This window comes from Tauraco erythrolophus, chromosome Z, assembly GCF_009769465.1.
Source record: "Tauraco erythrolophus isolate bTauEry1 chromosome Z, bTauEry1.pri, whole genome shotgun sequence".
Taxonomy (NCBI): Eukaryota; Metazoa; Chordata; class Aves; order Musophagiformes; family Musophagidae; genus Tauraco; species Tauraco erythrolophus.
In genome coordinates this window covers 26,194,753-26,212,436 of record NC_141496.1, presented here as the reverse complement: position 1 = coordinate 26,212,436, position 17,684 = coordinate 26,194,753, and the positions used below count along the sequence as shown (strand labels likewise).

The 17,684-nt window shown below is 41.1% G+C and overlaps 1 protein-coding gene across 2 annotated transcripts; it reads right to left on the bottom strand.

Moving 5' to 3' along the window:
• Window positions 1-1,222: 1,222 nt before the first annotated feature.
• Window positions 1,223-17,659, bottom strand: PPWD1 (peptidylprolyl isomerase domain and WD repeat containing 1). 2 transcript variants are annotated; one of them, XM_086628807.1, is made up of 11 exons: window positions 17,491-17,659; window positions 16,320-16,422; window positions 15,621-15,721; window positions 14,609-14,729; window positions 9,737-10,184; window positions 8,990-9,180; window positions 8,311-8,500; window positions 6,036-6,217; window positions 3,392-3,473; window positions 2,629-2,811; window positions 1,223-1,566 (listed from the first exon to the last, which is right to left on the bottom strand). In XM_086628807.1, the coding sequence occupies exons 1-11, from the start codon at window positions 17,657-17,659 to the stop codon at window positions 1,423-1,425; spliced, it is 1,914 nt and encodes a 637-aa protein (XP_086484933.1). In that variant the 3' UTR covers window positions 1,223-1,422. The 2 variants fall into 2 exon arrangements, with proteins under 2 accessions (XP_086484933.1, XP_086484934.1); XM_086628808.1 differs by lacking the exon at window positions 17,491-17,659 and adding an exon at window positions 16,766-16,786.
• Between the last annotated feature and the right edge of the window lie 25 nt (window positions 17,660-17,684).

Sequence of the window (17,684 nt, the reverse complement as noted above, 5' to 3'; positions counted from 1 at the left end):
AGAGGCTGTTCAGGAGGGCCTGTTGTGATAGGACAAGGGGTAATGGTTTTAAAATAGAGGGAGGTAGATTCAGGTTGGATATTAGGAAAAAAATTTTTTACCATGAGAGTTGTAGAACACTGGAACAGGTTGCCCAGAGAGGTGGTGGATGCTCCATCCCTGAAGACATTCAAGGCCAGGTTGGACGAGGCCCTGAGCAACCTGATCTAGTTGGAGATATCCCTGTTCCTTGCAGGGGGGTTGGACTAGATGACCTTTGAAGGTCCCTTCCAGCCCTAACCATTCTATGATTCTATGAGAGAGGGCCACAGCCCCCCTGCAGCCTGTGGAGATTAATGGTGGAGCAGAGAGACCCACCCGCAGCCCATGGAGAACCCCATGCTGGAACAGAGATGCCTGTGCCTGAAGTAGGCCATAAATAATTGTCTTAGTAGACTGCTGGATACTGACAGTGAAGTAGATATGCATTTGAAGTCGTGGAAAACCCCATGCCAGAGCAGGTGGCATCTCCCTAAGAAGCAGTGACTTTGTGTAAAAATCCCACACCAGAGCAATCTGATGGGTAAGGATTGCATCCTGTGGGAAGGACTTACGATGGAGATGACTGTGGACTGTACCATGAGGAGGGGATCCATTGGAGCAGGGTAAAAGAGTGTAAAGAGTCCTCCTCCTTTAAGGAAGAAGCGCCAGAAACATGTGACAAACTGACCTGCAACCCCCCCATTCCCTGTCCCCCTGCACTGCTGTGGGAGGAGGTAAAGCGCAGAAGAAGGCAGGAGTGGGGGGAGGTGTTTTTAAGATCTGACTTTGTTTCTTGTCATCTTCCCAAGTAACTGATAATCAATTAAACTGATTTGTCCCCAAGCTAAGTCTGTTTTGCCCGGGGCCATGGTCGGTGGGTCCCTCCCTGTTCTTGTCTCGACCCTCAAGCACTTTTGATACCATTTTTCTCCTCTCCACCCCACCAAAGGAGAGGAGTGAGCGAGCAGCTGAGTGGTATCTTAGCAGTTGGCTGGGCTAAACCACGACACCTCTGTCAAAGATTTCAATAATGTGAAAAGGATTAATTAGATATGAAAGATGCAAATAAACATGGAAATGTTACAAACTGATCCTATTTCATAAACACCATCCAGGAGACATGGTGTGGGTTTTTATCTTCAGTTTTGGATAGAAGAGATGCAAGAAAAACAGTAGACTTTGTAAAAAACATGCCCACGTTTTTACTTTAAAATACAAAGTTACCAGGAATACAGACTTAGGGCACTTTATGTACATTAAAAATGTAGAAATGATGAATGCTCTGTCCTGGCACTTCTTACATCTAGGAATTATAAAAAATTTTTCTGTTCTTTCCAGGTCTTGTTTTTGGGTCCCACCGTGCTCCGTTTTTTCTGCTTAAGCCGGAACCTTCAACTCCTCTTACTTCACAGTGATATTAATGATGCTGATATCCTCATAGGGTTTGTCCGTTTTGGGATTGACTTTTACATTTGAGATTCTTTGAACAACTTCCATTCCTTTAGTCACCCGTCCAAACACGCTGTGCTTGTTGTCTAGCCACGGCTGTTTGAGGGCACAGGAGGAGGAAAAAAATGCATATTAAAATAAAGAGCAGCATGTAGATTAGGTAACAAACCAGAAAGAGGCTGACCTGGAATAACTGAACATGGATACATTTTATATGTTCAGACTATGAAACATAACACCATGTCAATACTGGCATGTAAGTAAATATTAGAGCATGGCTAATACATTCTCATATGCATTTAAACTCCCTTTTCAATTGTTTTCTTAAAGTACCACCGAGGTCAAGTTCTAGCAATGCAGTAGCACTGCACAGTTTATTTTGAAGTGTATTCTCAGTTAACAGAAATGCTGTTTCAGTCTCCTTATTCCATGGTATTTTCACAGCTGTACTGTTAAGTGCCAGTCCAGAATACTACTTGATTCAAAGTCGTATTCATACAGTATGCTGAATTAGCAATCTGAATATAGGCACTGATGCAACTTAATAAGCTTCAAAATTATGGTAGATGGGTGCTTTTTAAAAAAAGATGCATGATTTTGAAATAAGTGCTGTAAGAATGCAGTTTCTCTAAGCATTACCTTGAAGAATTTTGTTTTCTGTTAGATTCACATACCAAAATTGCTTTCTTTGGCTCTGAAATTTTACACTGATCAAAGGAAATCTTCAAACCTGAATACTGGCTTATTTGTATAGCTATAATTAGGCAATATTAAGGAGTCATCCTGGCACCACATCCAAAACCTTCACAAAATCTAAGTAATAGCTAGATTTCCATCAAGTTTAAACCAGTGTATTAATAAAAAATACTCTAGTAATACACAGTTGCACACATCTGATTTACTAAGAATTTGGTATCGGCTTTACTCCAGTTAAAGGCCACAGGCCTCTTGATCACACCTGACAAAAATACTTCTCTGTTTCTTAAAGGACTGTTTCAGTGAAGCCTACACAGTATACACCATTGTGTGCCACATTTACTTGCAAAATAACAAGACTATTCAGATAGTACTGTGCTCCTTCTTCCATCAGAAAAACAATATATTTTTACTATGTAGTTAGCATCTCAGGCCTTAAATTGAGCTTTTACTATGACTTACAGTTGGCACTACTGTTATAAAAAACTGGGATCCATTGGTATTTGGTCCTGCGTTAGCCATGCTGAGCGTGTATGGTCTGTCGTGTCGTAAAGTTGAATGAAACTCATCTTCAAATTCTCCTCCCCAAATACTTTCACCTCCCATGCCTGTACCAGTTGGGTCACCGGTCTGAATCATGAAACCCTGCACAGAAATTAAATGTTATTACATCACCACATAGAACAAATAAGCAAAAATGGTTTATGCCAGGTGACGTTTTTTTCTCAACTTACTTCAAACCTTTCAATAAAAGGTGTTACAATGCTGTGGGTAAGGGACAAAGCATTCAAGGCTTCTTTAAGTGATAATTGACTACTTGTGAAAAAAGCAGCTTACTCACTGTTCCTGCTAGTGAAGGACAGAAACCTGACTATCTGTACCTTCTGTGAACACTTAGGCTGCATCAGCTTGATTCTGGTGCAACAGAAATAAGAAGCCTTATGAGAAATGCCTTCTGACATGAAACAAAGTCTTAATTCAAGCAGGGTTGCTGAATTGATCTTGCTCTCAATTTTCAGATTTCTTGCACCTTGCCAGCTGCGGAACAACTATTGGGCAACAGTGATAAAGCTGTTTAGAACCTCAGAGTTGTTCAGACTTTACAGGGAACTCTGAAGCCATTCCAGAAATCCTTTGTGCAAAAGAGAAACGAAAAGCTTAACAGAGGCCTGGCCACAAAGGTACATTATCTAAACTTATAAAAAATTAACTTTTTACAAGTTACCTTGATGATACGGTGAAATATGTGTCCATTGTAATAACCATTTCTGCTGTGCACACAGAAGTTTTCCACTGTTTTGGGGCACCTAGAATCATGCAACAGAAAATACAGGCAACAATAAATATTCAATTGTACGGTGGCAAGGCCATAAAGATTTCAGCTGAGAGTAAGTCCTGTTGTACTGAGCAGTGTTTCAGCACACTGTAGAAAGTGCTTTCATCAAATAAGGAACAAAACAAATCCCCACCTCCTCAAACCTGGAGCTGGAAGCAAAAAACCTTGAGGAGTATGAAGTTGCGTGATTACACAGGAAGGCAAGAGCAGCCTTGACAGCACAGGGATGTTTTCGTTATTGCTGAGCAGTGCTCATGGCCTTTTCTGCTTCTCACCCCACCAGCCAGCAGGCTGGGGGTGCACAGAAGTTGAGAGGGGACACGGCTGGGACAGCTGACCCCAACTGACCAAAGGGATATTCTGTACCATGTGACATCATGCTCAACATACAAAGCTGATGGAAGAAAAAGGAAGGAGAGGGATGTTCGCAGTGATGGCATTTGTCTTCTCAAGTAACAGTGACACGTGATGGAGCCCTGGAAGTGACTGTACACCTGCCTACTGATGGGACATAGTGAATGAACTCCTTGCTTTGCTTTGCTTGCACACACGGCTTTTGCTTTCCCTGTTAAACTGCTTGTACCTCAACCCACGAGTGTTTTTCACTTTTACCTTTCCGGTTCTCTCTCCCATCCCATCTTAGAAGAGTGAGGGAGCAGCTGTGTGGGGCTTAGTTGCCTGCTGGGGTTAAGCCACGACAGTCAGGAACCAGATCTATTTCCTCAAAGCCTAGTTCAAGGCATCTCTGACTAGACGCTCCTTCCCTAGCTTTCTACTTATATATTTTTTATTTGAAAAAAACAATTAATAAGTGTATGCTTCATGAGCAGAAAGCTGTTCACTCTTTTACCTCTATTAGTCTGTTAAGCTATATATGTAAGGTGTCCAGTGTTGCACACAAGAAGTAAAAATCTAAAAATACAATGTTTTAATATTATAGAACATGCAGTTAGCAGTCAGTTATTCTCCCTTAAAACTACTCAGAAACATTGTTTGGAAGCAGGGTGAAGAGGTGGAATATTACTGTTGATGCAAAAAAAGGGAAAAAAAACAATGAAATAACCCCTTCACGTTTCTGACTTGATTTTTTTACTTAGGAGAGATTTGCTACGAGTGAAAATTTTTTGCTATAGCTCTTCCACTAGTTTTATAAAATGGATTAGTAGCCAGAGTACATCTACATTGACAGGTTTATGCAGTCACACACATTTTCCCAGCAAATAAGAAAACAGACAAGTCCACAGCGGTAGAGTTACTTTAGCTGTGACAAGGAACATTAGCTTGGGCTTACTGATATTCTAAACCATCTCGTGAAACAGAGCGCCAGTGGCATAACTAATGGAACAGACAAGATTCTAGTCCCAGTTTCTGCTGTACCATATGTAGTCATTCATAACTTTATTCTACTTTATTATTTTAAAGAGCATACAAACCCACATCCTATATGTTGTTCTTTAATTTTTGAACCACGTTCATCTTAAAGAGACTTTAAATTCAAAGCTCAGCTGGGAGGAAATACTGTAACAAGAAAGGACAAACCTAACAACACCCAAGCCTGGTAATACTAGTCAGAAATAATGTAGCTTAGCCTGTCACTCACTGGTAAGGGCTGAACCATTACTGCAACCTATATGCTACAATTATGAATTCCAGAAACTAGAGCCTGATGGAAGGAGACACTGGTGAAGAGAGCAATAAAAGACTAGCAGCTCTACAGGGTAGAACTGAGGTTGTGTTGCCTCGTCTGTGCTTATGACAAAACATGAACTTGTTTTTGGAAAAGCATGGACTACACTTAAATGGTTTAAGTTGCAATGTCTAGCAATATAACACATTGTATAAATTTACTGTTTCGTAAGAAAATCTTGGAATGTATGAGCATCGCAAAAGAGAGATGCTGACACAGTAACTTTAGCAATTGTCACGCATAACACTCTATTTCAATTATATGCCTGGTTTTGGACATACACGGTGCTAATACTATCTACCGGTGTAAATTCTGTGTAGCTCTTGAAGGAGATGCAGTAACATAAAATGTAGTACAATTGCCACATTTGGAAGTTGCAGACTGTCCTGTTCCTCTGGCTTCCACAGACCTACTGCCAAATCTACTGCTGCTGCCAACATCATCATTCTTTTTCAAGACTGAAGCAAACAACACCGCCTGACAACAATATGTAGCTTACACAGAAGAGCATCGTGACCTATCCACATCTGTAGTTTAGAGAAAGAACAAAAGCTAGGAAATGAATAAACCCCTGAAACAACAATTAAATAAAAGCAAAAATGATTAAAAAAAACCCCACCTGTGCCTCCAAATGTTATTTAGACCTATTTTCACTCTACATTATTTGTGTTTTTCAAGAGTCACATTCCTAGTTTGATGTATTAAGAAACTGTCCGGAAACAAGGACAGTAGAAAAAGGGGAAGAAAAGAATTATTCCTAGCTTGAAATGTAAGTGTTGGATACTGACACCAAAAAGCACAGAAGAAAGGAAAAGCCAAATAACAGAAAAGCTAACAAATACGTACTCAACAGGAAAAAGCTTGATATGAATATCTCCCATGCTTGTGTGGATGATGGCACTGTCTGAAACTCTTTTGGGACCTTCTGCCTGAGTGGCTGCCATGACCTCTTCTTTAGAAGGTTTTTCATTAAACACATCTCTGTCAGAATCCGCACTCTTCGTATCTTCTGGTTCACGTTTAGTAAACTGAAAAACAAAAGAACAGAAGGTTAACTGTTTGATTTTACTTTTTTCCCCTTATCTTACATACTGCTACCCAAGACATCAACGCGACTATTCAACCTGCTAAACACCCAACTAGATTTGAAATGCAGAAAGAGAATTCACAGACCATCTATCCTGGCATTTCGGTGTTGTGCATTACCAGCATTTCCACTCCAGTACAACTACATGCAAATCCAAGTAACTTTTTGTAGTCTGTTATCTTTAAACTTCTTCCCTTTTTCAAAAGAAAGCCCATGTAGTTCAGCATCTCTTCTTTTAAAATAGAGTGGAGAATATCAATGTGTTCTGTTATATTCAGACAAAACTGGCAGGTTTCGTCACAAAACTCTTAGTTTCACTACAAAGTCAAAGTAACTCCTCTTATTACAATACTGCATTAATACAAAACTATAGGAAACCAGCAAATTTAACTCAAACAAAGAGAAATCTCAGAAATTTAATTTTTAAAGTACTTATAGGAAAACATGGAATAAATACACGAGCACATGAGCATCTGCTTAAGTGAGTAATACACATACATATCAAATGATCATCACTAATCTTTCTGCATGCGTATAGTCATGTTTTCTCTAACAACGAATAATGTTTCCGGATTTTGTCTAACTTTTCCTCCTCACTTGTTGACTCCTTCAGAGTAGTACATTCCATTATAAACTAGACACTCACCACAAAAAGCTTTCAAAAGTGTATTATCTTGCTCAAAGAGAAAATATGATCAAATTCAAGCACAAGTAACAACAGACAGACCGATCGCTAACCTCTATGGTGATCACATCCCAGACAAACAACTAACTACTCTGGAACTGTCTGTTTGGCTTTGTCCTGGTTTCACTGGAATAGAATTGTAGAATCAATTTTTTTGTTCAGAGAAGCTACGTTTCTAAAGTAAGTTGTATTTTCAAGCACACTGCAGCACCCAATTCAGTGAGAACAAAGCTGGTAAGATGCCTTGTTTTAGTTTGTAGCCAGCCATGGTATTCATAGTGATCAAGGACTATGGATATGGATAGTGCTCAAGGACTTTTCAACTTGTTTTTGCGAATGACCCAGATGTCCAAGAACTTGGGGGGAGCGTGGCCAGGGTGACTGACACCTAAATTGACAAATGGGTATTCCATACCATGTAACGTCATGCTCACTATACATTGGAAAGTTTCTTGGGAACAGCCTCTCTTTCTCAATGGTCACTGTCCCTGGAGGCTCTCGCCCATCCTTCTACTCCCGACGCCTACTCTCTCTCTCTCTTCCGGGATTGCGGTTTTGGGATTGTCCTGCTCTAGGATTGCTAGCTGGGAACAGGCTGGACATTGGTCAAGGAGTGGTGAGCAACTGCACCGTACATCACTCATGTCTATGTATTATTATTGTTATCATCATTATTATTTTTTGTTTTATTTTGTTTCAATTATTATCTCAATCCGTGGGTCTTCCTTCCTTTTCCCAAATCCCGTTCTTGAGTAGGGAGGGATCATTGGGCAAGAGAACAGCGGGCTGTTGTTTAGACTTGGATATGGGGGCTTATTCACTGCATCTCACCTAAAATCTAAATTGTGAACAGGAGGATGACTCCTGTCTTCATTAGTTGCCCATAATGTTACTTGGTGCTACCAAGTCCCGATGCTGCGCTGAATTTAATTATTTTTTATTACATATTTTATATAGTTAATTATTGTTTCTTTATCAGTATAAGATCTGGTTAGGTTTTTTATATGTTCTCATTTAAGGGTTTTTTTTCAACTAGAACAAAAGTATATACCCTTCTCGGAGAACTATAATTTAGACAGCCAATGCTATCCAAGTTTATTTAACTGCTTAAGCACTAACGGAAAAATTAAAGACTAAAAACCTGTTTCTAGTCAACTTATACAGCTAGCTCAAGCTAGAAGTTCTAGGATATACTTGCAATATAAAGACACTCCTCTGGAAGAGTTGTGTTTGCAAATACTGAAGAGAAAAAGCACTGGAAAGGTGGAAGAGAAAAACGAAAAATAAAAAATAATGCAGAGAAAAGATCAATACAAGAATTGAGTTATTTAAATAAAAAAGGTACACACCATGTAAAATCTATTTTTTTTAAAAGCCGTGCAGATTACTGTCGGATCTGCCTGGATATTCTGGAGAACAGGATTTTCAGATGCCTTCATCTCTATAGTGATTGCAGCACGATGTTTCTTTGCTACTCCTTGGAACAAAGCTAGTTGCATCACTCTGATGTTCTCTTGTTTTCCCAAGATACGAATACACCTGAAGTACCAGATGTAAAAAGGTTTTAATTACTGTTAGCTGCTCATAGTCAGAGAATATCACCTTTCTGACTGCAAGACTCAAAAGCAAAATTCCGAAACCGTCTCAAAATAATTTACTCATTGTTTTAATACCACTTCTCTATTAAAACTTGCTACGTAGTTTAGTAGACAGCCTTCCTAGGTGATAAAATCCCAACTGCATGATCCACAATTACTTTATGTCATCACATCCAGTTAGCCAGAGATTAATTGTTTACCCATTTTAAACACAAATATGATTGCCATATTTTCTCCTCATTTTACTAAGCTTTAACTGCAATGACTCATTACTAAGCATGGGAGTATCTAAAGTAAGGCTCCCAAACAAGAACAACAAAAAGGTTACAGACCTCCACAGTCATACTAAGTTTTAAATATACTATAAATTTGACTGAAAATAGACTTCGAAACAAACATATTTATCTCAATATGTGTCACTGGAACTTACCTGTTAGTCTCTACATTTATGACCTTAATGCCCAACATTGTTCCATAGAGAACGAAGTGTCCCGTTTCATCGAAAATTATATTAATTAATCTTACGGCATCCACTTTCTCCAGCTCACGCTCAACTGCCATGCGTCTGCCAAACTCCATGTCTGGTAGTTGCTGTCTCATCTGCTGAAGTTCAGTAAACATCTGCAGAAAAAAAAATAAAAAAAATAACTACTATATGAACATATTTTAAATTTTGGTCCAGCAAAACACTGATCTATGTGCTTTGAAAACACAGAATTCAAGTGAGACTACTCCACTCGAACTTAACTGAAGAACTAAAATAAATACAAGTAATACTCTCTTTATTTTAATGACCCAATAGGCACGTTGTAGTATTAGGCTTAAGAAAAGAAAGGGAAGTGTGCAGCTGTCTAACAAAGTTCTTGGAAGATGACAAATTTAATTCATTATTTTGATGTACTTGCAACGGGCATTTTCCATGATTGCTTTCTAGTAAAAAGAAATCTAGCTGTATGAAAACATAGATGAAAATCAACAACTCAGTTTCACTGCCTAACATAAATCAGTAAGAATCAATTCTGGAGCAAAGAAATACAAGAGGCAAGGAAGAGAACATGGAAAACCTTTTCTGCAAGAAAAACAGAGCAGTGAAGCTCAGCTTTAGAAACAGGTGGTAACTTAGGTGAATGTGCTGGTAAATAAATCCAAGTAAGTACAGAAGCAAGACCAAACTTACACTCAGAGATTCATCGAAGACTCTCATGAGCTTCCCCGTCAGAAAACGGAAAATTCTAACTTTTCTGTCAGACCCAAGAGTGGCCATTTTCTTGCCATCAGGTGAAAAACTTATACTGGATGGGTAAGCCTTGCATTTAGCAAATTCATATAGATCAGTATCTGTTTTATACTCCCAGTTCACATTCCTGGGAAATTTATACTCATGAGGAGTACCAGTCCAGTATTCGATCATTCCAGATTTGTCTGAAGACACTACTACTTTGTAGACAGGGTTCAACCGTATTTGAGTAAGAGAGGATGTATGGAGTTTATCAAAAACATGAAGTGGCTGGTTGTTTCCTCGTCCATCATATATGAATATTTTTCCTGTGCTCTTCTCAGATGTTGCAACAGAAGATATGGCATCTCCAGGGCAATATACCCATTCACATTGGCCAGGGTAGTAGCTGCAACAAAGAGTAGAAGGAGAAAAAAAATGAAATAAAGACTGGTGTTCCTTAGATAAGAATCAAGTTATACTATAAACTTGAAATCAAACATCAGAACTAAATTTTGAACTTTATTTACTTTATTAGTCTTGCTAATATTCAACAGTGTTATAACCAAGCTTTTCCAAGCAACGCAATTCAGTGGATGGCTCAGCCAATTTCTGTTGCTTTCATATTGTTTTATAAAGAGGCTGTGATAAAAAGCAAAGGTAGGAGGAGGGTAAGAAGAATAAGGACGGAAATCCAGTTTAATAGCACCAGTGGCATTAATGACTACTACTCACCTTCTATGACTCAATAGCATTTCTCTTACTTCTGTTACAGAATCATAGAATGGTTTGGGTTGGAAAGGACCTTAAAGATCATCTAGTTTCAACCCCTCTGCCACTGGCAGGGACACCTTCCACTAGAGCAGGTTGCTCAAAACCTCATCCAACCTGGCCTTAAACACTTCCAGGGATGGGGCATCCACAACTCCTCTGGACAACCTGTTCCAGTGCCTCACCACCCTCATTGTAAAAATTTCTTCCTCATATCTAACCGAAATCTCCCCTCTTTCTGTTTAAAGCCATTGCCCCTTGTCCTATCACTACACACCCTTCTAAAAAATCCCTTTCCAGCTTTCTTATAGGCCCCCTTCAGGTACTGGAAGACTGCTATAAGATCCCCCCGGGAGCCGCCTTTTCTCCAGGCTGAACAACTCCAGCTCTCTCAGCCTGTTTTCACAGGAAAGGGGCTCCAGCCCTCGGATCATCTTTGTGGCCCTCCTCTGGACCTGCTCCAGCAGCTCCATGTCCTTCTTGTGTTGGGAGTCCCAGAGCTGAACATAGTACTCCAGGTGGGGTCTCAGGAGAGCAGAGTAGAAGGGCAGAATCACCTCCCTCAACCTGCTGGCCACGCTTCTTTTGATGCAGCGCAGGATGTGGTTGGCTTTCTGGGCTGCAAGCGCACATTGCCGGCTCATGTTGCTCATCAACCAACACCCGAAGTCCTTCACCTCAAGGTTGTTCTTGATCCATTCTCTGCCAAGCCTGTACTTGTGCTTGAGATTGCCCCAACTCATATGCAGGACCTTGCACTTGTCTCCTCATCCATCACCAGGCAGAGCTCCATGCACTCCAGCTGGTCATTGACACAGAGGGCAACACCTCCTCCTTGTCCCTCCTGCCTGTCCTTCCCAAAACCCAAAACTGTGGAGGTGACACCAGCCATGGAGTCATAATATTAATAGACTGTCTGCATCTGTTTCTTCCAATGTTACTGCCCACAACTGGCAGGAGAAAAGAAAAGATAACCTGTGCTCCAGACTCCTTTACCAACCATCCCAAGGCCATGAAGTCTCTCTTGATTGCCCTTGGACTATGTGCTGTGGCTTCATCGCTGCCCACAAGCTACTGCCTTCTGCCTGGTGTGGACGGGATATGGTGCAGACAGGAAACAGGATCCCCTTGATCTTGGCTTTTTTCTGATGGCTGTTCCTGTCTCAGGTTGGGCAGAGCATGACACCACCAGTCTAGCTCTTTCTCAGACTCCCTGATGCTTCTTAACCTTTCTACTTCCTCTCACAGCTCAGTCACAATGCTGAGCAGATCTTTCACCTGGTCACACCTCACACAGCTGTTCTCACCACTGCCGTCCCCTACCAGTGAATGGCTCTGTCAATCCCTGCAGCCTGAGACCTGGGCAGCTGTGTGTTTTCGTGGGAGCTCTGTCTGTGCTGCCACATCCCTTCTGCCGAGTGCAGAGCGCATAGCCTTCTGCTGGGTGGATACCACAGCTGAGCTCCTTCTGAGAGGGTGATGGCCGCCAACTAATCTCGCTTCTTGAGCTGGCAGGGTGACGGCGGCCTTCCAGTGCGCCCTTCTGTGCAAACTGCCATGCAAACTGCTGTGCCATGCCCTGACTGACACGCCACGCTGTTTGCCTGCTCTGGTCGCTGGTGCTCCTGGTCAACAGCACTCCCTAGGTCAATTTTTGTAGGTGTGGAGGTGGCTGCTGCTGCTCTCGCAACACCCAGGCCACGTCAGTGTCTCCTGCAAGAGCTGCCAGCTCCTGGGGGGGGATCTCTTTCCTCCCCTGGTGTTTCCCTGCTTCAGGAAAGGCCCCTGTGCACCATAATCTGCCCCTCTGTAGCAGGTCAGGCCAGCCCCGGAGCAGCTGCCTTTGGCGATTGACTGCAAGTGATTAATGCTTCAGTGGAAATGAAGACAACTGCATCTTTGCCATATACTTACAGAAAAGTTCAGCTAGGTCTTGCCAAAAAAAACAACCAACCAAAAAAAAAAACCCCCAAAAAATGTAAGTAAAATTCAATAGGCGTTCTGAATGCATTATAAGAAGGAACCCATTTGCTACTACCAAAAACACATTCTACAAATAAAACAAGCCAGAGATATGGTCGATAATATAAAAGTTACGTCTGTTTTTTTTAAAAAAAAGTCTGTAAGCAAAGATTTTGAGAACCAGAACTCAGAAACTAAATGACAGACCACAAAGAAATGATACAGTCTCCATAGGAACTTGTATTTAGTATCCTTTCGCAAATCAAACTAACAGATACTGAAGGACTGACAAATGACAGACACTGGTAATTTGGATTTTCAATGCCTGTCTGGTAAAGACTGTCATAAAGAGAAACAGCCAGAAATTTGTCTCAGGTTTAGTATAGTAAAAAGAAAAGGATCAAATAAGCACATAAATAAATAAACATGATGTCCCACTGATCTCTACATTATTATCCAAATTTTCTGCAGAAACAGCCACTCTTCTCCAGACCATTGATGGAAGCATAAAGCATGGGGATTTTCAGCCAGCCACACTGTATAGATTAGTTAGAACTGAACGGACCTGAAGAATATGAGACAAAGCTAATCCACCCTGCTATATACTGGCTTGCACCCTGCTATATACTGGCTTGCATCCCTCAAAGAAGGCACTGTAAAGTAATGTGAGCTGAAAAGACCATACAGAACTTAGGATTCTACACTAAGCATTGCAAACCTGAGCAAACAGCCATGAAAAAGTCCTCAGGCACGTCAACAGAAACCTGCTCAATAAACAGTCATGCAGAAGACAGAGCAAAAACCATGGAGTTTTAAAAGGCTATTTGGAACAATGCTTATTATTACAGCTGTATACTGTTCTCTTCTCATTAAACAGTTTGCTTCAGGTAAAACCCAACTATCTCCGAAAAAAATACATAGGGAGAGGAGGGTCTTGATTACTGAGGCTGAAAAAAATCTATTCAAAGATAAACAGGGAACGTAGTACAGGAAAATGTTACAGGTAGCATTTCCAGGGTTTCTCTGAAGGAAAATGAATTTCAATTCTACCTCAGTTTTCCCTGAATTCTCAAACAGAAAAAAAAGAACCTTCTACTGTAACATCTGATTATGTTTTTCTTGATATTAAATTCATTTTTTTCATCCTAGAATTTTACCAATTTTGTAATGACAATACAGGGCTGCTAAGTAGAAAAGACCAGCAAAAACCAAAAGACTAAGGCTAAGGTTAACTGGAATTTTTCCACAGCAGATGGCCAAGAGGGAATCAACGTCAATACGCTAAGTACGTTATCCAAAGAATGATACTAAAACTATAACCAGCAAAGCAGATAACGTAAGCTCTTATATAGGCATTCTGAAAAGCTGTCTTGGTTTTGAGTTTTTACCTCTATTCAGTTTCACAACTAATCAACAAAGAGTAGACTATGAGGAATAAGTCTTCCAATTTTAAAAGGCTTGTGGAAACATCAGTATTTCTACCATTCTTGGTACAGCATTCAATCATGCTCCAGCCCTCCAAATCCACACTTGTAACAGCGTGGGGCTTGTTTTTCCTCTGGTACTGTTATAATTCCAATAACATTCATTCCTATTTCTCCCAGATTCTTTAGCTGTATAACTACAGAAATCCTACAACAGCAAGACTAAGGAAAATAGCAACATTCTTTCTAACAGAAAAAGGAAATTTCTGTCTCTACGACAACAAATAAGACAATATATACAGGCCAAATTCCTTCTCTACTAGAACTACTAATTGGCTATAATTTTTAAATTCAGTGCCAAACAACAGAAAAAAATAACACTTAGCTAAGTATTTTGAGAAACACCACATCTTTGTACCTAATATTTGAAACTGAGGAAAGGCACAGACCTACTCCACTCATGTACTGTGCATACAGAGTCATAAATTTTTCTACTCAGTCAGGCAGTCTCCAGCCACTGGATGCCCTTCAGATAATGCAATTTACTCAGCTTCATCTGACTACGGGAAAAAAATCCCAGAAAAAAAAAAACCAAACAAATTATTGACTTACCTCTTAGCAAAATAACCCCCAATTATAATCTCAAATAAAAGTTCTCAAGAACTAGGTAACTTACCCAAGTTTCAGCATGTTGATCATATCGAAGTTGACTACATCAAACACCTTCATTGCTTTGTCATCTCCAACTGAACAGAACAACGCCCCCTCCGAACTAACAGCAATACTCTCAATAACACCTGTTTTGAAAGTTAATATGCGATTAAGATACAGGAAAGGGACATTCTTCATTTCAATATTCCACAGGAAAAAACTCACAAGGGTCCAAACCTGTTTCTCAGCTGTTTCTCCACCTTTTTCACTTATAAAACTACCTAAATTTAATAAAAAAACACCAAAACAAACAAACAAAAAAACACAAAACAACACTTTGTGTCCTATCACTGTGTAGAATCAGGAATATGATGATGAACTACTTACCATACATATAAATGAAATATTGTAATTCCAATTATTTTCATTTAAATTGTTCATTTAAAAAAATTGACAACAACACTGATACGCTAAAAAAATCAGGTGTTCTTCAGCTTGCATCTCTCAAAGCAGCAGAACTCTACAGACTATTATAGTCCTGCTATTTACACAAATAATACTCAAAATTGCTCTGCAATTGGGCCTTCCATAAATTTTTGACAATATTTATTTTTGCTTGGCAGGCTTTGTTCTCACATTTTGTTTCTGTATATAATGAGAAGCTCGTAGTTAAAATAAAGAACTCCCCATAACATTTTTTTCTAACTCTAAAATGTAAAAAGAAACAGTACTTCTATTATTACATATTTTTCTTACTGTAACAGTCTGCATATCAAACTGGTTTTTAAACTTCTCTGGATTCTATGCACCCTGTTACGTACCTTTTATTCTCACCCTATGCTTCCTGCAGTTTAGGATCAAAATGAAATACGACAGGAAAATGATGAAGACAGATAGGTAAATATCATTTAATCCCTGACTGCAGTAAATGAATCCCAGAACCCTTCTCCTCTTTATTTGCACCCCCTCTTCAAATGACTAAGAGCAAGGAGGAGGAAAAAGTGAGGTCCTTTACAGAACAAAAAGCAACTTCTTACCTAGGTGACTCCGGAAGTGTTTAACAAACTCAATTCCTTCTTCTATTTTTTTCCAGAATTTTACATGTCCATCGTGACTGGCTGTTATAATAAAATCTGTCCTACAATTACAAAAGAAAAAGAAAGATACACGCATTATGCACTTTCACACTGGGAAGTAATCTGCACTCTAATTAACGCTGTGTAGAGAACGAACTTTAAACTCCTGACTGTGACAATCTGTCTGAATGCAAACAAGTATTTGAATGCACAGCTTCCTGAATTGAAGAATTATATAATACTATCCCTTTTGACAGTGTAAATTCTACTCCTATTTCAGGTCTGGTTTCACAGTAGTAACTATTTACTGAGGAGGTGCAGTGCGTGCGTATATACACACACACACACGCGTGCGCTATCTCCTCAAGCTGTGCAGTTCTGCTGAATCACATTTTGTCCAGATGCAGCCAGTGGCTCTTATTCTTGTACATATTGCACATTGCAATGAGGATTTTAAGATCCTCTTTTAGTCTATTTAAACAATTTTTAGCTTGCTTCTCAGTAAGTCCTTTCCTTTACGCTTAGGTTTCAAAAAAAGTTTAAAATACCACCTCTGGACACAGTAACTTTCCACTATTAAAGTTCTACAATGAACACTTCCTACCATATACAAAAACACATCTCTGACAATGAGATACAGTAGAAAAAAAAGACACTTACTTAGTACATGCTACATGTGTAATGACATCTCTGTGCATGTAACTGCGTTCATACATCGAAGCACATGGTAGATTTTCCAGATAAACGTGTTCAAATTCAAGAACTGAACAGAATAAAGAAGAAAAATCAAGATTATTTTTTATATATATTTAAAGGTACATCTAGCTTCTCTTCTCCCTTACTTATGCCTGAATAGGTTTGTCCCATTTTAGTCACGACTATGCTAGGATTTTGTACAAACGTAACAAAAGATGTTTCCACTGTGGCTTTGTGCTCAGACCTACAGATTCTTGGTAGACTAATGCCACTCGAACGCTGCTTTAACCCATACAGATGCCCCCTTTTAAAGCGACTATGACCTTGGCTGTCTGAACGTATACAAAAAAAAACCCCAAACAAACAACAACAACAACAAAAAACACGCAACACAAGAATTTTTCAGTTACCGCCAGAAAACAGAAGATCATTTGCACCTCATTTTCTTCCAAAACCAAACGTATCCCTGTTGTTAAGCGATTCAAGGTCCCCACACCGGTATCTGATTTCCTACTTTTGTCTCTGATTTTTACACCCAGACCGCTAACACCCGTGCGACGGTGTTCAGCAGGTTTGCATCTGCTGAACACCGTTAAACTGACACGCACATCACAACAACGCCCGGACAGCTGCGCGCTGCCGGACGCGGAAACACCGCATGTCAAAATACGGCCCAAAGGCGGCTTCTCCTGCTCCGTCGCCTTGGGGCGGCGATCCAGAGGACGCGCCACCCCGCAGCGACAAGCAGCGAGGCGTCGGCAACGCCGCCGCGGCAAACCCGCCACCTCTCAGCCTCCGGGTGTCCTCCGCAGGGAGCAGAAACACGGTGTCCCCGGCCTGTAACCCTGCGTTCCAGGGGCCCCTGCACAACCCGGCCATTTTACCGACGAGACACCGCTTCAAGCAGCGGGCTTCCCGCCCGCCCCCGGTGCGCGGGGGAACAGCCCGAGGGCGGCCCAGTTGCGGGGCGCCCGCACCGGCGCCGGGGATGCTCTCGCTCCCGCTCCCGCTAGGGCCCACGGCCCGGAGCCGACCCACCGCTGCGGACCCGTCCCGGGACAGCGCGGCGGACGCTTCCCGACGCGCTCCCCGCTGAAGGAGCAGCGGGCGAACCCTGCCCTCACCCTCCCGTTACCTCTCCGTTTTTTCGCCTGCGCAGCCTCCCCCGGGAGCGGCCCGACCCAGCGCTCCTCCTCATCCTCCTCGTCTGCCGCCGCCGATGCCACCGCTACCTCCTTCTCCTCCTCGCTGCCGCCCGTCGCCTCGAGCTGTTTTCGCTTGCGCTCCGACTCCAGCAACGCCATGCTGACCGATGTCACTTCTCCGCGA